Source organism: Myotis yumanensis, unplaced genomic scaffold (assembly GCF_028538775.1).
Source record: "Myotis yumanensis isolate MYYU_CA2020_CCGP unplaced genomic scaffold, mMyoYum1.0.hap1 SCAF_8, whole genome shotgun sequence".
Classification (NCBI taxonomy): domain Eukaryota; kingdom Metazoa; phylum Chordata; class Mammalia; order Chiroptera; family Vespertilionidae; genus Myotis; species Myotis yumanensis.
In genome coordinates this window covers 48074638-48096001 of record NW_027223759.1, presented here as the reverse complement: position 1 = coordinate 48096001, position 21364 = coordinate 48074638, and the positions used below count along the sequence as shown (strand labels likewise).

At 43.0% G+C, this 21364-nt stretch overlaps 1 protein-coding gene across 1 annotated transcript in view; it reads right to left on the bottom strand.

Annotated features, from left to right (window-relative positions):
• STK39 (serine/threonine kinase 39) overlaps positions 1-21364 on the bottom strand; it is a 279377-nt gene that overhangs the window by 166678 nt on the left and 91335 nt on the right. Inside the window, exons 6-8 of the mRNA XM_070422811.1 lie at positions 9231-9340; positions 8899-9000; positions 6638-6771 (exon numbers count right to left, since the gene is read on the bottom strand). Coding sequence (XP_070278912.1) covers positions 6638-6771; positions 8899-9000; positions 9231-9340 — 346 coding nt within the window. The remainder of the gene's footprint in view (positions 1-6637; positions 6772-8898; positions 9001-9230; positions 9341-21364) is intronic.

Genomic DNA, 21364 nt, shown 5'->3' with positions numbered 1-21364 from the left:
ATATTAGGCTGTTATTATATAGGATAAGTGAATATGCTAGGTAACAGACAATTTTAGGAAATTACTGCTCATTTTCTTAGACATGGAAAAGTACTGTAGTTATTCAGAACATTTCTCAATTTGTATGGAATACAAGCTGAAGTATCAAGTCTGTTACTGATTTTCAAACTGTTCATTCAGCAAGTAAAATGTAGATAAATAGAAAAATGGTAATTAATTATTGAATCTAGGTTGTGGTGTAGAAGTAAACACTGTAAAGCTTTTTCACCTTTTCTGTATGTTTTAAATTGTTCATACTTTTAAAACTGGGAGGAGGGAGAGAACCATTACTGAGTATCATTAGGTATTCTTTCTCAGGCAATGATTTGCAAAGGTACAAACAGTACCATGTTGGGGGGGGGGGGGGGTGTGGGCGTGCAAGTTTAAAAGGATTCTCATATTTGAAGAGGTTAGAAACCCCTTCTTTGGAACCAGGAAGTTCCATTATCATGTTTCCAGGGGCCAAACCCAAGCATATAAAAGAATCAGGAAACGTGGCCAAGTGCAACGATGCATAAACTGCCGGAGTCTACCAGGGCCCCACACTATACTTTTGTGCAAAGAAACAGAAATTTAAATTGTTCCTGCTCTCTCCCTCGGTTTCAAGTGGAACACTGCCTACAGGTACCTGAAAAGAACCCAGAATGGCCACACCCACTGCAATAACCAGCCTCTAACTGCTCGCTGCTCCGAGCAAATGAAGGTCTAATCAACAGGTGGCCATGGTTTACATTTTGTGTGCCACATCCCTTGGTAAGCTCATCTGAATTCATGAATGTGCACCTTGTTAAACTAGAAATAAAAAGGAGACTACTCTTTTACCTGAGTGGACTTTGGTTGTTATTTTAACGTATACTCTCACCGATCGTCGGCAACGTTTTTGGCCTCCAGCTACTGCAAATTCATCCTTTCACTCTCTCAGGAAATACATATTTATTGAGCATCTACTGTTTGTCAGGCATGATGCTAGATGCTAGGCATATTATACCTAGCACCTCACAACACAAAACAAAACTTCAAATACCTAGGAGGCATACAAAAAACTTAGGTTGAATTTTTTAAAGTGAAAAGAAATCTAGGAAAATCAAGATGGTTAAGGAACTCAAGGTCACCGTTTTGGTTGAAACCCTCATCGCCTCTGCCCGAAACCACTCCAGTGGCCTCCCAGTGAGTTTCTCCATCACTTCTCTTCCTCATTCCAACCCACCATCCAAGCATAGAAAAGAATCAGGAAACGTCACTAAGTGCAGCCACCACGTACAAATTGTGTCCACGGAGGCCCTAAACTCGGCCTCTAAACAGAGCCAGTTTCCCATTTGGCCTAGGCCCTAGGGCGTGATGGCAAACCTTTTGAGCTCGGCGTGTCAGCATTTTGAAAACCCTAATTTAACTCTGGTGCCGTGTCACATATAGAAATTTTTTGATATATGCAACCATAGTAAAACAAAGACTTATATTTTTGATCTTTATTTTATATATTTAAATGCCATTTAACAAAGAAAAATCAACCAAAAAAATGAGTTCGTGTGTCACCTCTGACACGTGTGTCATAGGTTCGCCATCACTGCCCTAGGGGATCTTGGGGGCCCGGGAGGCCGGGAGGCTAGGCTTCTCCATCCTCCTTTCCCATCACTTCCTGTGTGAACTCTGTCCTCTAGCTACAAGGATGTTCTCACCTACCTTGTCCTTTCATGACATTAGCACACGCTGCTTTTCTTGCTTTAAAAATGTTTGTAACTGACACGCCCTTGTTCAGAGGTCAAGAGCCAATTTAAATGTCAGGCATCTTCAGAGACACTCCTCCCAGCTCCCACTAATCAACTTCACTCTGTTCACCGCTCATGCTCACACACCACGCCTGCCACACTCCCCTTCTGTAACTGTCTGCCCCTGCCTCCTACCTTCCCTCCACTGGGTTATAACCCCTTCCACGACAGGGGCCACACAGCATTCACCTTTCTATACCCAATGCCTGGCACAGAGCAGAAAATGGCTATCGTTCAATTTCATACCTCAGTAAAATATAAGGTGAAAGAAATGCTGCTAGCTATTTGGACACAGAACCACAACTCCTTGGGCCAGACTTAGTCACCACTTCAAGTCTAAGCATCTGATCAATAGAGTAGGAAATAGCAGAATGATGTAATGAAAACGGACTCATGCTAGCCCCGCCCCCCAAAAAAGGAAAAGGGGGAAAGTCTGTACACAGTGGATGTACTGACATGGGGAGCCAAAATGCTTCGGCCCTCCTCTGCACCCACCTCCTCCTCCTGCACACTAAGGGTCAAGTGTAGGACCAAAGTAGAGAAGAGGCTGGGAAATGCCAGACATACCCTGGGATTCAGGGCTGGGAAAATACTTTCCCTTCCCCAGCAAGGTCACTTCCATGGTAACCGAACTATAAAGGGGGAAAGCAGACTTCAGGGAAAACTGCTTCCTCTGTACTCCGCTCTTGGCCTTCATCAATAAATACAAAAATGCAATCACATGAGAATTGAGAAAAGGTTTAAAGAAGCCACATTCCTTTTTTGTAGGCTTAATATTGATATTAACTGATAGGTGATTTCTACTCGAAACAGAGCACAAAATAGCAGGTCCTCTTGGTGCTCAAGTTAGCTCAGGCGTCTACGGCTTTGGAATCAAATCCATGTGCCAAACAACCCCAGGACAAAGTATGGAAAAATGGAACTGGAAAGGATGAGGGGATGAGACAGAGAAGAAAGTGACAGAAGGTATGAGAAAAGCTGAGGTGCGTGTTGCCCACCTGACTTTAGTCTTTTTGTTTTGTCTGTTTTATGTTCAATGCCGTAGCAACTGCCAGTGTAGGGTTAAGGTGGAGCCCTGAATGCTACCTGCCTCTTAGCTAAGTACACAGGAGAAAGACTTCTGCAAGCGCAGTACGTCTTACGTGGCTGCTATCAATTATCAAGCAACACAAGGCAGTATAAATACAAACACTGTCTTATGAGCAATGTTAGATCGGCAACCCGAATAACTGGCCCGGCTTTGAATGATGATTCAATTTTAAATCCTTGAAAACAATGCGGAAGTCTGCAAGCACTAACCTTCTCAGAAGAAAATCTGTTAAAGGATTCAGTTAATACATATGGATGAACCCAAGTCCACTGAGACTTGAAAATAATTTTCAAAGGATTCAGGAGGAATAGGACACAGTTTAAGTAGCTCTAGCAATTTGCATGACAATTCCAAATCGCTCACTAACCTTAGGCAGAGCAGCATGTCTCCCGGCCCCTCCCCCCAAGTGAAATATTCAAGTTTTATTAGTTTCCAATGGATTTATCTATGCAACATCCACAAAAGGTTGGTTCCTCTTATAGCTGCCATCCATAGGGAGCATGTAATCTACAAGGTTAAGGCTCATTTTTTTTTTTTTTTTAAGAAATGGCAAAATGTTCTGCTATACAAATACAAGTAATTCTTCATCTATGCCTAGGCAGAGCACGCAGATTTAAATGAGGCAAACAGCTTCTAAAATCCAGCTCTGCTCTCTTTTTTTTAGGAAAGTTCCATGAGTCTCAAGGTTGAAAAAAAGCATAACCCCTTCTCATCTAGCTTGAGGACTCCTGCACAGGTGTGAACCGGGCCTAGACCCTGAAATGCTTTTATTCACTGTTAAAAAGGTACTCAGCAAGACCAGGGCTTTGGTCCCATTCATCTGCTTTCAGCTGACAAGTATATAATCTGCAGGCAACAGAAATAAATATAAATTACCCCAAATCTTGCATTCATTCCTAAGCCTACTCTAATCAGGTTTGTTTCTGAATTTTTTGCAATGAGTCAAAATCACCCCAAGTTGCAAAAAACCAATTGTCTCCAGTTATTCAAGAAATACCTCTGAGTAAATAAGACACACCAGACACTGCAGATAGAAAGATATAAGGATAAGTGGCACAGGCTCTCTTTCTAAAAAAACTTACAAATTTATGAGGAGATCAGATATGTGAGTCAATATACGTACACAGTGTACTGCTACAAGAGACATGGATGCAGCATATGGTAAGAAAATTAAAATTTGCAAAAACTCTATTTGGTCAGGAAGAAAAAGGCAGATGATGAATGGCAATTCCAATTTCTTGAATATTTAGGAACCCCCAGGCACTGTGCTATCCGTTTCCAGTGCATTTTCTTACTCCACCCTTATCACAGTCCTACGAAGTAAGTGTCATTAGCCCCATTTCACAGTCAAGGAAACTAAGTCACACGGGTGATGATAAAGCAGGACTAGGAATCTCACCAGGGACATCTATCTCTAAGAAAATGGAGCCTTTGAACTAAGTGTTGAAAGACAGGTGGGAGGTGGATAGAGGGAAAAGAAGAACTCGTGGATAACATAAGCAAAGGCAGAGAAGGCAGGGTATCTTCATGGTCTCTTTCAGAATTGTGCAGAAATCTAATGTTTACTTACTAATTCTGGAATGAATACATATTTTAAGTTGCACCTATGTAAGAAAAATTCAACAATATTGTCTCTTTTTCCATTCTCATATTTCATGAAGCCCCCCCCCCCCGCCCCGCAAACTTCCCAAATCCATGTCTTTTCATTAAAAAAAGAGAGAGAGAGAGAGAGTCACGTGGGAAGTTTGTGTACCACCAACACTCTCTGTTATAGAGACAATTGTACAATAGTGAGAATAGAGTATGACACAGAGAAAATACCTAAAAGAAGTTCTTAAACTATTAATACTTTGTAGATCGATAATGTCACTAAACAAGAACTCTGAGGGAAAGACTGGGTAAAAATTTAAGAGTATGGCTCTTTTCTAAAATATTTCTTGGGGATGGGGTAATAGGAGCCTGATATTAGAGTTCATAAAATAAATAAAACCTGGAAGGACTCTCAAGATTAGTAAGAAATAAGGATGGTTTGTTAAATATAACATATGTTGATCTCATCTGATTTATTTTAACAAAATTACAAATCTCCTAAAGAATGATATTGTTACACCTTTAGGCACACTAACTATTCTACTGTACAGAATTATTTTCTGAAAGAGCTGGAATTACACAGCATCACCACTAGGTGGGATCTCAACTAGCTCAAGGACCACAGAGACCAACAGTGATAGCACAGTGCTAACTGGGAAGGCAAGCATTTCTCTCATTGGGCTCTGGAGAATTAAATCCTGGTTCCTTGGTGATGCCAAAAATTGATATTTAGAGATGACACTAAATCCAAGGGGTAGGCAAGCAAGTGTTGCAGAACAAAATCAGAATTGAAGAGAATTTTCATCCAATCGGAGAGTGAAGAAATAACCTTAAGGAAAGACCAGTATAACTTCAGAGGAAAATAACCTTACAAATCATACACAAAGGGCAACTAAGATGTTTCAGCAGAAACAGTCTGTAAGTGTGACAAAACAAGCATCCCTTTTACAATAAATAATTTCAAGATACTTAACAGCAAACAGTGTTTAGACCTGGCTCCATGAGAAGAGGACGAATACAGAAAAGACTGAACGCAAATTCAGTAAAATGTAAAGGGATGAAGAGAACTGCTGCAAGGGGTGGGTAAAATAATGTCCACTGTGCTTATTGTAAAAAAGGGGAGCCCCTCAAACAGATTTTCTGAAAGAGCTGGAATTACACAGCACCACCACTCGGTGAGATCTCAACGAGATCAAGGACCACTGTCCAAAGGCTTAAGTTTCATAAAGAATTGAAGATAAGAATAAAGGAATTCTTCAAAATGTAGGTACCTCCCTGAAAAAGAAAGTTTCAGAAGAGAAGCCAGTTTACATGTTTTAAAATACAATTATCAGATTGGACCCTAGGGCGGATGAGGGTAGCAGATAACTTTTCAGAGTCCTCGCCAGGCCTGTCATCTACATTCACGGCATGCTAGGAGGGTGCCAGGCCTGGGTGGCTCACGTCATTAGCATTCTCCTTTAAGTGATAAAGGACACCTGCTCTATGCTTACCGCTCAGGAGAGTTCAAAATCGGGAGAGAAATTAAGAAGGAAGAAACAAACTCAGAACACAGATACACTATAGTATGGGGGCAATCGCCTGAGGATAAAGAGGAAATTCTAAAGTTCATTTAAAACAATTTACTTCTGTTTATATGATTCATCTTTCTAATGCAAAAATATGAAGCTTCTTTACCAATAATCTTTCAAATGGTATAAACAACTTGTTCTGCAACTAAAAGGAAGCTCATGCAAAATTCAATAGCTCTGCCTGGTTTAGACCGGAGCTAGCAGGATATTCAAATCCTGAGAGGTCAGCTCAACCTACACGGTGCAGAATATTAGCTCGGCTTCTGAAGGCACCACTGCCAATTTCTCTTGATTTCTGCTTTACTTCATTTCCTTTGATGACAACACCCACACCCCACAAGCACAGCGAATCTTACCAACACTAACATTTTCTTGTGCCTCTCCCCCACCCCCATCCACTTGTTTCCCTCTGGACCCATGCTGTCTTCCACTAACAGGTTGGAAATCTGGGGGCGGGAGCAGCATTTCCCTTGAAGGAGAAGTACCCTGCAGGTGTCCTCACACAGCCTTTCCCCTTCCACAAACAAAGCTTTGTGGTGACTCAGACCAGGCCAGTAACTCATCCACCCAGTTTGACATACCTTTTGGAAGGATCTTTCTGAAGACACAGTGAAAGTAATTTTCTAAAGGACTTGCCATACTTTTTCATCATTTCCTTATCCTCTATTCCTGTTTCTAAAGTGGGTGGATCATTTTGCAAAGTCAACATTAACACCTGCAGCAGAAACAAACATAAAGACAGAACCTCAGTGTAGCAATTGCTACAATTGAGTTTTTAGTTTTTTCACAGAAGCATCAGAGACCAACCTGGATTAGATACAAGCGCGATTGCAACTTTACAGAGCGTGTGTATTTAAAGCATTCATTTCTCTTTGCAAATTTGTTCACGAGCCCTCTAACATTTTTGTTATTCCACTGACAGAACTTACAAAATCTGCTCTATTTGTTAAGAATGATCTCCCAAAGACAAGCGGACGGAGCTTCCTGGGAACTGGCTCTGGCCACAGCCTGGAGGAGCACGTAGCTCCAGCCCGGGCTGCGTGCACACAGGGCTCTGGCTGGGAAAGGGCGTGGTGCAGCGGAGAGAGAGGGAGGACCAGCGCAGCAGTGAAGTGTGCACAGGTCATTCATCAGCAAGGAACCGCCTGTACTCAAGGCCTCGGTAACAGTACCAACCCTAAAAATAAATTCACAACATCCCAGAAAGGAACACATGATTTCCTTTTTTTTTTTTTAGTGAAAAAAAAAAATACAGAAAATTGCTTAAAGGCTTGGCAAAACTGAAAGATGGCCAGAATATAGCTGAGTTGCTAAAAACCATAACCAGGGCAAAAGGCCATGCTGCTCTTGGAGGGAGCGAAACAAAAAAAGAATACAGCTTCAAACCAAAAAGGTAGAGATGCCACTCTGGCACACGTTAAATGATTTGCTTAAGAAAAAGAATTTATAGTAAACCATTGACCTATACAATGAATAAAGCATTAATGCATAAATCAGCCTTAATTTATGCAAATGCTATACATGCCAAGCCACTTTTCCAACACTTTCAGACGTATGAATAGATGAAGGATTAAAGTGACAGCTTATTGTTTGTGGAGGATAATAGCAAACAGAAGAAAGTGGGAGAACTGCAAAGTCCTAAGAAAAGCCCTCAGGACTTCAGGCTGGGATTGTACATTCAGGTGGCAACACTAAGTAAGGAGAGAAAGAAAACAAGAAATGAGAAAAAAGAATACAGAAAAGCCAAATGGAAGAAAAAATCTTCGAAGTTGCTTCAGTGCTTTTCCTTTGAAAGGTCACTTCAATTGTTTACATCACTACTTACTAACAAAATTAGGTATGTACACACACACACCCCCCAGAATCTTAATTTTGTGTGTGTGTGTGTGTGTGTGTGTGTGTCTTAAGAAAGAGAGAGAGAGAGAGAGAGAGAGAAAGTAATGAACTATATTAAAACCTTAACAGGGATTATCTATAGTTGATGAGATTCTAAATGATTATTTTCTTCTTTATTCTTATTTATACTTCCAGATTTTCAACAATAAACATGTAATAACATTTTAATCAGTAAAATTACTTAACCTTTTTATTCCCAGGGCTTTAAAAACATCCTTCTAAATTTTTCCAATATTTTCCTAGGGAAACACTGAAACAAACATGGACCAGTATTCTCTGTAAAATACCTTCATAATTTCCATCCTACTACTTCAGTCTCAAAACAAAATCCAGTTGGGTAAATTCGCCCAGATATCACTATCTCAATTCGCCCTGATACCACTATCTCAAGAACTAAGAAAAATAATGACATAGGCCAATTATAAGAGTCACAAAAATCTGAAAACAGTATCCAAATGTATGTTGTTTCAAAAAAACACTGAACTCGCTTATTTCAAACGAGTCACCCACATGACACTATGAAAATGGGTAAAATGTTACAGACTATTTTTTTTAAATAGGCCTGAAAATTTGGGAAATCCATCTGCAAAGATGATATCACTATAACCTATTTTTAGATTTCCCTTGCAGTGCTGGGGATAGTCTGCTATCAAAAGAGTAATGGCCAGCATTTGTCACAGCTATCAACCTCCATCGACCAATCAGATCCCATTCCTGACTCAGCTCTGTGCTGAGAATGCAAACAAAGCAAGCTTCAAAGCTGGGCATTGTACTACTTCTGTCCTGTTCTGTCCACTGAGGACATCGGACAACATTTAGCTTGTCTGCATTCCTCCCTTAATTCTCCTCAGGTCCAAGAGAAACATGACTATGTCTAAGAGAACCCCAGAACCCATTCCGTTCAGCCATATTTCAAACCCGATGTAGTATTTCCAAGAGTAATTACTTTCATGGGAGGGTATTTGTGATAAGGCGCTGCTCCTGTTGCTAATTCGATGGCAGTTATTCCGAAACTCCACATGTCGGCCTTGAAGTCATAGCCTCTCACCTAAGAAGGGAACCAGGAGAAAACACAATTAGACAGCAGGCCCGCCGCACACGGGGAAGTCCACACTGTGTGGGCAGAACTTAGATAGTAGTGTGTCAAGGCCCAGCAACCGGGAGTTAAACTTTAGTTATGTGATGCATTCGAGTGAAATGGGTGCTCTGAATGAAATGTTAGTGTATTCATAACGTGCACAACTGTACTATGTCAATAAGACCATCGTTTATTTTTACCTGTTCCATGACTTCAGGGGCCATCCAACACGGGGTGCCAACAAATGTTTTTCTAACTTTATTCCGGGTAACATCGCCCCCTGTTGCTAAGAATGCACTTACCCCAAAATCTGAAAGGGAAAAGAAAATCACCCTTATTTTATGTAAGACATTATTGCTTACAAATTCTGACTGTATGAACATCCCTTTTCCTGGTGACCTTTACAGCGGTCATGACCTGTCCCAGCCACCATGCACTCTCTCAGGGATATACCGGGGCAGTCCTGCCATCCTCCGTCCACTGCACTTTAGAGAACACCATCAGGGTGATGGGTCAACAATCCCACGGGTCCAAAGGCTCAGCACACCAAAGTCTGTTACCCACCAAAAAGGTCCCGAAAGTCAGAACTAACCACAAATGATTACACCAGTGAAAATTAAACACATTTCCAAATCCCTAAATATAAAGGAGCTTAGCTTTTAGCCAAGATTCACTTTGGAAAATAATTTATAAGCGAAGCACCAGAGGCAGTAAAACCAGTATGTGATGTAATTTCTTTTTGTTTTTCTTTTATTGTGATTATTTTATAGCCAATTTAATTCCACGTCATCAATGCCTGCGAAGTGGATTTTTTTTTTAATAAAGGGATGGACAGCATCTGTCTTCCACATCCCCACGTCCTTGCTTAAACAGTGTTCTCTTTACCAAAATCATGATGGCACATCCACAAACCCAGGTACTTGGAGCCAGCCTGCCCACCTAGTTCCACATGTACCGATTCAACACAAAGGAAAAGCTCAATCTGAAAAGGTTTTGGGGGCTTTTTCAATGTTTGCTCTTGTGGAGAATTTTCCTAGGTATAGATGGAATAAAGTAATACTGTTCTTCAAATCCATGATACACTAGAAGTTCTTTTTTGTGAGAAAATGAATTAACTAGGCATATTGAATATACATACATGCATAGATGTAAAAATGATGTTTGTATGTGACAATAGAAATACCCAATGATTATTAATGCATGCATTTCTTAAATTTTTACTAAAGGTTAAAACTGGTAAGTATCAACTACTATGGGCTAGTATAGATGTATTAGTAAGAGCTAACTCAAGGACAGCTTGATAGTAAGCTGGTAAATAGTAATAAAAAGGGCAGTCAACACCTCAAAACCTCGCAGCAGACTAAGCAGTGCGAGCCCGTTCAAATTGCTCTCAGAATTCCCCTCTGCCGGTCCCCTTTGTTGGTTGCCAGGATGTCAAGTACAAACCAAGGTCAAAATATATTAGCATTTGTTTTAGGTCTATAATTTTAAGCTATGCAATAACACTGTTCCCTGAGTTGAAATATGTTATTTCTTTTATTTATATTTAAATTTATTCAACTCCCAAAGGATGTCAACTGCAACAAAAAGAATAAAAATTGACAAATGGAATATTTGTTCCAACCGCTACTCTCACATTAATATTGAAAAGTAAATTTTGAAAATGCTGTAGCCCTGGCCAGTGTGGCTCAATTGGTTAGGCATCGTCCTGGACATGCAGGAGACAGCCCAGCGATGTTTTGCTCTCTAAACTCTAAAACTCTTTGATTTTTTACATTGCAGTCAGATGAATGAAGCTTTATGGGAAAAAAAAAAACCTCTGGAACCTGTGACCCAATCACCTATAGGGAGGAGAAGATAGAATTCATTCTTTTATAGAATAACTAGGTGAAATGAATCATTTGTTTGGCTGGAGGAAAAGACAATGTTATTTACATATTTCTGAAAAGAAGTTCAATAATAAATCCAACATTTCATTTTTATTAAATAATTTGGTAACACAGTATTACATAAATATATGTCATCTGTAAATTATTAAGGACCTGGATAAAAAGTTGCTTTAATAAACAACAACAAAGAAAAAAACAGATTATTTTAAATACAGTTCAAGCAACCCCAAAATCTCTTCTGAAAAGATATAATCCAGATTTAAAAATCTATATTTAATATTAGAGTTTTTAAAATTCCTTAAAAATACAATCTTATTACATTAGACCTTTTTTAAAGCTTCAATAATAGCTAAGAAAGATGTATAGTGGCAATTCATTATTGATAATACCTCTTCAATACCTTTCATGACTCATATATTTATTCATGGCCTCCACTTAAAGCACTCACTTTAAAGTCATAAACAGATGGTTAAATGTCTGTAAAACTCAAAACAGAAAGCTCCATAAGCAGAAAACACCACTCTTAACATCCCTCACACTTACGACTACAGAAAAAATACACAATTTGCTCCTGTGTATGGCTAATGTGTATCCAGAAAGACTTATATGTATGGAGAAACAGGACCTTTTGACCAAAGTACATGGTGTGCCTGTGCAAACAGGAAAATCAGTATATGCTGTGGAGACAGCGTACACGTGACAGCGAGAAGGAGGTGGCCAAGCAGGCAGTGAAAAGCGCCCTTGTTTCCTAAAGGATACATCTATACAGCCAGAGGGAGTGGGGCCAGAAGCCATGAGCATTTCTCTGGAAACACAGAATCAAAGGCTGCTCATCGAAGTAGCCAGCCCCGGTTCCTGGCTCCTGGAATAACTGCATCTCGGCCCAGAAAGAATGCTGTCATCCTGTAACGTAGTAAAAGGCTCCCACATCTTTTGAGCCCTTCCACAGCTCTCCTCTCCACAAAGCTCCTTTCCACTGCCACTGCCTAGGGTTAAGCCAAGATTCCCATGGCAGCCTCTTGTCCCCAGCTCCCTGCTTGCCCCAGAACCACGCTTCAAGCAACCAGACTTGCCCCTGCTAAAAAGGCTCTAAAGGCACCCCCGACCCCCCCAAGGTCAAACGCCCTCAGCACAACATGCAAATCTAACTCCCTTTCCCTTGCCTGCCTCATCCGTCACTACTCTCAAATGCCAGCCCAGCTAAGCTGCTTACTTTGTATCCCTTGCCCTCACACCCTCGGGGTGCTGCCTTTGCACCCGATGCCCTGTCATCATCCAGTCCAGTCCACACCATATATAGACTCTTGGTGCCTTGGGGATTTTTCATATCCCCCCTCCCCTCACCTGTGTCAAGGTGTGGAGAGTTTGATAGGCATCCACACTTTTGCTTAATTTGTGGCGTACTATTTAAGTAACTTTGGGAATTCTTTCATTTTGAAATGTGAATACTAAGCCTTAAGGAGGATCTGCAGGGCTTGGCTGTAGATGTAGTGCTGGCAAGGCTGGGTGCCACCATGGTTAGAGCAAAGACTAGGCTCTCCGCCAACCGTGGGACTCCAGCAAGACGCTCCCCCTTTCTGGGCCTCTGTTTCCTTACCAGGCTTCTTGGTTGCGCCTACCTGTATATTACTTTCGTATTTAGAACACTGTCCTACTGCTTTTCACCATGTATAAATATGCTTCATAATAATTGTTAGGTAGATCAATAAGGTATTGTTCTCTGCCTTTTCAAAAATGACGTAAGCAGGCTGAGCATTAACATTTTCACAGTGATAAATACACAGTGTAAGAGAGCTATGCTTCCTGACAGTCAGGAAACATATGACCATGTAGGAGAGAGAAGACATGAAACAATAAACAATAGAACGACGTGTAAAATCAAATTCTACGCCATGCTGTCTGTGCAGAGCAGAGGGGCTAGGGCCATAACAGCCGTGTGAGACTCCACATGCCAGGGGACCTTGGGGCTGGCATTGAAGATGAGGTGAAGACGGGGGTAGGCACGCCCGAAAGGCAATGACATTCCAAAGAAACAGCATAAGCAAAGCACAAGTGTTGAGCCAACAAGAAAAACTGACCAACAGCTGCGAGGGTCAAACACTCGAGTATCTACAGGCAGGGGGGAGAGGGTCCTGGAAACCAACAGCACAATCGCAGTGACTGAGGGCTCAGCGCAGGGAGATGTTTGGAAGAGCTGGGCCCTGCCCAGGAGCCCATTCTCAGCGCCCTCCCACCCCAAGTCTAAAACGGGCCTCTGCCATTCAGCTGGAAAAGAACCACTGCCACCGAGGAGTGAGACTGGGTGTTGCAGATGTCCCAATTTTCCCAGAGAAGGCCAAACATCAAGATTTTTTTAATGTGAAACCTCTTTTCTTGTTGTTGTTGGCAATAGTTGTTGTGGTGTTTTTTTTTAGTGAAAAAGCAATTCCGCCTGCCTGATTTAACAGCCTGCAAATGTAGTCTGCCAACAAAACAGTGTTGCTATGTCTAAAATCCTTCAACACAGACCATGCGATATTATTGCTGATACGAGGACCCAGGTGCTCAACTGGCATCCTGACCCGGATGCCGGGGTGCCTGAGGCAGTTGCTGGGTATATTTCTGTTATCTGTACCTGAGTATAGATCCATAGGAGCCAGGTAAATGCCCAAAGTAAGGCTATTATCGGGGAAAACAGTCACTTGTTGACATGCATGATGCATATTAGAAAAGGGGATTTCATTAGCGAAAGTCAAGGTGGTTAGCACACAGAGAGTGGCTGAAGTATTTTAAATGTACTCCCCACTCTTGCACAGATAGGAAGAAAGATTCCAGCTAGGCTGGAGTATAAGTTAACAGTAAATCCCTACCCAGTTCTCTATCTAGTGAGCTTCTAGATGCCAAGTTCAAGTGTATGAGAGTCACTTGTACTGGATTCTCACACACTTGCTTCCGGTGAAGTTTTCATTCACCTAAGGAGCAGGAAGTCCCTTGAGCTTGCAGAACCAATTGCGAGAAGCTTGATTTCCTTAAAACCTGAGAGTGACACTGTGGCTGAGCAGCCAACCCTTACCTCCCTCAGATATTTACAACAGGTACTAATACCCAGGAAAAGGAACCTGGGTTGTATATGAAGGAAATGGCTTAGGTCCATTCAAAACCTGGCTGGAGAGTAATGGAATCAACATCTGATAGTTCAGAGCCTCCTAAAATGCATTTTAAATGGGTTACAGCAGATACTGATTCCGTTTGACCTCCCTGTGGCTGGCTGGGGCTGAGGCTGGGACAGCGGGAGTCAGAGGGGGCCCCTGGTGTTTTCTTGCTGGGAGCAGCCTCTTTTCCCCAAAGGCCATGGTCTAAAAAAGCCAAGAAGCGTGGAGACTGCGGAGGAGCCAATCACAGAGTCTCAACAGCTGGTGAGGGAAGCTGTGCCTGATCCAATTAGCAGCATGAGACTGCTGCTCTCTCCAGTGAAGAGGAAATGTGGGGCAAGTAGCCATGCAGGGTGTTGGGGAAAGGAGGAAGGCTAGAGGCAAGGAAGACCACAGCTACCGCCCAGGTGTAAAATCAACAGCGTCTGTATGTGAATAGAGATTCTGGAGATGGAAAAGGACAGACAAACCCTTAACAAAATAGGATGATTCCGTGATATGGGGCTTGAGAAAGAGCAAGGAATAAAAAAATAAAAAGATTAAATGACTCTCCAAAGACTACCTCGCAAGTTATCGAGGGTCTGAGTAAAACCCACAGTCCTTCACCGAGGAGCTGGCCACTCAGCCTCCGTCTTCTTTTCTGGAAAAAGTCCATGTATTTTTCTGCACTGAGAAGGAAATGCAACGTGGAAGAATGGGGTTAAGAGTCCACAACTCTTAAGCTCTTCCCTGAGTAAAGATCAATGTGTGATTGCCCAACACAGAAAAACTAGTTTGAGGTTCTCTCGTTAATCCTGAATGTCATATTTATATCATCAAAAAGCAAGCCCTTCATAATTTGGTTTGGTTCCCAGTTCTTTTTCTCACGAGAGACTCTCAAGACTTGACTGGCAGAACTGAAATGTTCTCTCCGAGCTCAGGAACACCGTCAGGGCCGCCAGCATCCGGCCTGCCTGATCCCGCAGGCTTCCCTACGTTCAGACGCCAGTGCCGGGTGATCTGGTCAGTTACAGAGGCCCAAAGCACTCTGCTAAGGGACCTGACAATCGGGCGAGCACTGCAGGCAGGAGGAAACAGGCATAGAAGCCTGCTGGCTTCCACACGCAGGACAAATTACGGCCGGGATGGCTGCCTTGTGCTTCACGTGTCTTGTGGGGACAGAGGTTTTAACCAGAGAGTGCGATGATCAGAACTGCAGCTTAGGAAAGCTAACCTGGATGGAAGAAGGAATCTGGCTAGCAGCTGGAAGAGTCGTGACCCTGAACCTGGAACTGCGAAAACCATGACCTTTCTGACTCTGCTCTCCTTCTCTTGCGGAGAATCTGGGGTAAAGGGCATCTAGCAATTACCAGCAAATAGAAGATGACACCTTTAGTCCAAGTGTAGCATATGGGACCTGTCTTTTCTATTGTATGATTAAACCCAGCCTTTTCTTTCGGGTTTTCTGTTTATTTTTGTTTTTAAATTACTTTGGAACAACTCTTCACTCTCCAGGAGCCTTGCCATCTGCGGTGTCACCAGCCTCCCCACAAGAAGAGTGTGACAGGGAACAGGGGGAAGGCTGACCCTTGCTCCTGCTGCAAACCAAGGCAGGGGGAGCATAGTGCAGAGGGGACGCACCAACGCCGCCAGGTGGAGGCCACACCTCCGGGTACCTGTGCTGTGCTCAGCAGGACCGGCAAACCCAGGGCAAGAAGCAGGGGACCAAGTCAGGATGTGGCAACATCCAGGACAGCAGCTGCCAACACTCACTGGGTTGGTTTCCTCTTGAAATAAGGCCACTCTGCTCATAGGAGCAGTTTTCTCTCTGCTCTAGTAGTGACATTTCACTGTGCCTTGAGTGTGAGCGCACCCGGCAAGAGGACAGACAGTGACAGCCTTGCTGTGGGATGTGCGGCCAGTGCAGAAGGTCAGGGGGTCCTGACCTTCCCCAGTGAGGCTCCCACCACCCATGGGAAGAGGCAGTGAGGGGAGGATGCCGAGTAGGAAGGCACTACATTTCCACCTGAGGATCCCAATTACACTCCCTGCTAATTTACGTAGCTTCTTTGGACAATAGTTTCACAAGTGATAAAATGGGGGGCGGAGAATATATATTGCAGGTCCTTGGTAATGTTGTAGTGCACACTGTTGACGGCCTACTCAACACCACACTGTTACAACTGCAGTGATCGAGGCCATCAAGGTGCTTGGTTCCTCCCGTCAGTGCACGGCTGAGGGTCTGCCTTAGTTCCCCATGCGATCCAAGGGAAATAGGATGCAGGCTTTTGTGGGGAAATTTTCTGCCTAAATATAAGAACCACCTTATAAGGCTCCTTTACTCCCCACTCCCTGCCTATTTGGGACACTGTCATGTGAGGGTAAGGCTGGAAGCAAGAGCAACACATGGGGACATGTGCTCCCTGACATTACTGGGGTGTAGGACAGGAGTAGGAAAGAGCCCATGACCTCTGTGGTATCCCTGGGCTTTGGCACCAACCCTAGAAATGAATGTCCCAGACTTCTGTATGTGAGATAATGAGATGTCTGTCCTGCCTCATCTCCTGCCAGTCGAACTCTCTGGTATTTGTACCCAATGGCTTCTTATCTCTTACAGTCCTTCCCAGTCCTGCCACGTTCATTCATACTCCCTGACTGCTAAGGGTTAAGCATTGCCTCAGAGGCCAAAGTCAACGCAATCCCCAAAAGGACTTAAAAAAAAAAAATCAGCAAGAAAACAATTTAGCACACAGTGCAATTCTGGAGTTTTAAACAGCTCCAATGTTAAGAGTGGCTTTTAATGTCAGGGACACAAATCAAAACAAATAAATGCACGGGGACCTCAAGGGGTAAAAAACACAGTGCAAGAAGATCCTATTTCACTTTTTTGCCAATAGTTTCTGGTTTGGGGCTACACTTCCATAAACATTTCAGAAACAGAACAATATATGTCTAGGAAAATAGGAGACAAAAGTCCCTTCCACATTCTAGCTACTCAAAGTGGGGTCCCCAGACCAGAATCATCTGGGAGCCTTGGAGAAATGCAAAATCTTGGGTCCCACCCTCGTCCTACTGAACCAGAATCTGCATTGTAGCAGGAGCCACAGCTGATTCGATGTGCAAGTTGGAGAAGCACTGCTTGAGAGCACTGTCTTCCTACCAGGGGCTACGCCATGATTCAGGATGGCTGGAGGACCTCCAAGTACAGCCAATCCACAGCTTCTCTCTCTCACCTCTGAGACAGAGAGAACCATGGCAGTGGAAAAAAAAGTAGCAGGAAAAAAGCTTAGTACGTATTCATGTACCTTAGGACACGGTATACGGGGAATACAGTGGTCCCCCTTTAACTTGGGTTTCACTGTCCATGGTTTCAATTACCTGTAGTCAACTGCAGTCCAAAAATATTAAATGGAAAATTCCAGAAAAAAATCCATACATTTCCAATTACATGCTGTTCTGAGTAGTGATGAAATCTCTCGCCATCCCGCTCTGTTCCGTCCCGGATGTGAATCATCTCTTTGTCTAGCGCATCCACCCATGAGTCACTTAGTAGCCTTCTCGGTTATCAGATCAGGTAACACTTATCTTACTTAATAATGGCCCCAGAATGCAAGAGTAGTTTAAACTTTATCATAGTATGTAGGTATGGCAGAAAATAGAATATATATACAGGGTTTAGTACTGTTTGTGGTTTCAGGCATCCCCTGGGGGTCTTGGGACATATTCCCTGCAGACAATGGGGGATGACTTCACTAAACACGAAAATCACATCCTACAGAAAATCACATCCTACAGACCCAGGGACTCCAATGTGTCAAGCAAGACAAATTCACAAACAAATAAGCACATCTCTATGGGAATACTCAGGTTTGTACAAAATCTTTTTTTAATGCATGAAAATAATTGATAATCATAGTACTTATTAACAGGCCATTAGTAACAGCTGCTCACTCAGGTGCCAGAGCCCCGGAGAAAAACTGCAGGTAAGCATCCTTCCCAGTACAGATGTTTGTAACACTGCTCCTTTCCCTCCCACTCATGAGAACCTCGGAAATGCAACTGTGTGCAGGTGACGTCACTACATCATTAAAGTGATTAACACTGAATCTGCTCATCGTTTAAGCAAGTCAATAATAAATACGTAGGCACTTTACCTACTATTAGTCATCAATTACCCATACACCCCTTCTCTATGGAATGGGACACATCACCTGTCCTGCTGGGGAGGGAAGGACCCCAAGAGGGACCAGACAGAACCAAAAGGAGTTTTCTGAAACCCTCGCTCTCCACCCAATCTCCTTTTCTCCCATAACACTCCTGGTTTAAATTCCACTTATTCCTTCTTACAAGTAAATGGTGCTCAGTGACCTGGTTTGGTTCTATAGGCTACCACCCCCACCCACCCATGGGGTCCAAGGCATTCAGAGTCAGAAAATACAATCTGACCTATTTCCAGAGTCTGGGACCTCGACAGTCACTTCTCAGCTGCTCTGGACGAATCCGTGTTTCCCATCTATGAGTGAGAGAGAGGCAGTCCTGACCTTCTTTGAAACATAAGAGAATGACAATTTCACAGCCTTTGCTGTCAGCAAAAGAAGGAAAGAAGTCAGAAGTCTTTTTAGTCACCTTTCAAAATAAAAGAAACCAAAGAAGCAAACCTTCCCATGACTGGTGTCTCATGTGGGTAGGCTCTTAAAGTTGCTATCAACCTGTTTCCTTCAAATGTGCTATATTTTTACTCACAAGGGAGAAGCTCTTAGCACTTGCTTGCACTGTGTACACGGAATCAACATCAATTCTCACCGACATAGATAGATTATAAGAAAAATTCAACAGGAGGATTCTTGTTAAAAATGCCAAGGCTATACAAGCTGCCACTCCCTCCCCAACTCCACCACCTTCTCACAATCAAGACAACACAGGCTTAAAAGGATAAAGGGAGAGAACAAGAAGTGGTAGTTGATGTCAATTCACAACTGGCCCACGGTTCAGTTGACTAATACAGGCCATTAGACACAGTGTGAGAGAGAGCACTCATTTAAGGAAATAGCAAATGCTGATAATCTACCCCTCTACATAAGAGCCACAGAACTTCCTCCAAGCAGGTGCATTTCTGGCCAGACGTGGAGCCAAAGGCAACACCTGGGACAGCAGACACAGAAGGAAGGAGGCCATACAGGAGGGTGCAGTGACCCGGCCCAGCTGTGCTGCAGGTGCCGGCAAAAACCAGCTTTCTGAAGCCCATGGTAGACATGACCAAGAACTCACTCGTGGTGAACTTTCTATCGAGCATGTTAATTACAAGGAATAAAGGAAAACCACAGATAATCCCCAGATCACAAATCCATTTTTCTCTGGCTCCCCAGTGGGAGGCAGGAGGGATATCTTAAAAGATGCTCTGGTAAAAGTAGCCAAAGGACAGATACTTGGCTTCCTCTCCCCTCCTTGATATCCTCTGATCTGAACACTTTCAATTCATGACTAAGGCTAACAAAGGGATACTCAGAACATTTTTATGCAACTTTCCCCACACACCACTTCACTTGGAGAACGTCTTGTCAAGTTTCCTTATTTTACAGATGACAATCTAAGCCTCAGGGCAGCTGAACTGTCAAAAGGCATAGAGTTCAAAGGCAAGGGGGTGGGGCAGGGTGGGGAACAGTTAAGGGCAAGGAAGTGAGCCAAGGACTGAAAGAGACACCAGGAGACCTGAGAGTGATATGCTTTTACAATCTTCAGAATGACTTTGACCGAGTCCCCAGTTGCTCAGCCCTCAGTCACCTCTTCTGTGAGACCTATTCAGCTGAACTGACAGAGTTGCTACAAGGAGAGCACTAGGTGAGCATATTATACAGGTATCATAATTTCCCAAGCCAAACGCATGCTCTGTAGTCAACGGGGCTCGTGGCTGGCCATATCTGCAAAGACTGGCACAAGTAACTTAGATCAAATATTAATTAATAAGTCTAAATTTCCAATGTGATATTCATATATCTGCAGGGGGTCTTTTTCACACAAATCTCCACTCAACTAGCTCTACTATTAGAAGTTTCCAATACACCAGAATAACCCATCTGTACCATTTAAAGAGATGGTCCCTATGGGAGATAATTAAAATAGCACAATTCCAGTTGCCACAGTATTTAAAGCAACAATTTGCATCATTCCCACAGACTTTTGCAAAGGACTAGTTTGGCTTCAAAGAATCTGGAGTTTTTTAATCTGTGACAATAAAAACTTTACATCTAAAACTCCTAACACTGAAAATTCACTAAAATATGAGGATCACACTCTATTGCTCAGTATTCTTTTCATCTAAAGTGACTAAATCATATGTTCAGTAATACATTCAACAACTATTTACTGAGCTCTTTACTAAGTGTCACTTCCAGTTCTAAACACTGGGACTATAGAGCAGCGACCCTGCCTTCATGAAGGTGAACTTTAAATTAGGGTGGGGGTAGGATAGTGAGTAAATACAGATAATAAACAAAATTATGAAGTATAATATACAGCAGTGGTTTTTGAACTTTAGTGTGCATCAGAATCATTAGAGGGCTCTTAAAATACAAACTGTTGGGCCCTACCTCCAGAATGTCTGATTCAGCAGATCCAGGAGTGAAAAAGCACAAGAGTTTGCATTTTTATCAAGTTTCCAAGGTGACGGTGAAGCTGCTGGTCTAGAATCACACCTTGAGAACCACTAATAGATCCGGGGATAAAAAGCAGGAGTGGGGGAGCTGCAATTTACCATAGGATGGCCATGGAAGCCTCCCTGATGTGACATTTGAGCCAAGAATCTGAAGGCGGTACTAAAGGGTATTCCAGAGAGAGGGAGCAGCCAGTGCAAGGTCCTGAGGCAAAAGCATGCATGGCAAGGAGGCCAGCTTGAATGGAGTGGAATGAGGGAGAGGAAGACGCAGGAAATGAGCTCAGCCAGACCCTGCGGTAGGCCACCATCAGGATTTTGACTTCGCTCTGAGATGGGAAGACATTAGAGGGTTTTGAGTAAAGGCATGAGATTAGCCTTTAACTGACTGAACAGCATAATTCTGGATGCCATGTAGGGAACTACATGTGAGGAGACGATCAGAAGAAGACTACCATTTAGGGGGTGACCCTATGAACCCAGGCAGGAGATGATGGTGGCTTGGACCAGGATGACAGCAGGGGAGGTGCAGTGATGAGGTTAACAACAGGATTTGCTGACCAAATGGACAGGACACAGGGTATGAGAGAAAGAGAAATGATGATGAGCACCATACTTGTGGTCTGTCCACTAGAAGGATGGAACTGCCATTAAAAGAGGTGGGGAGGGCTGTGGGAAGGGCACTT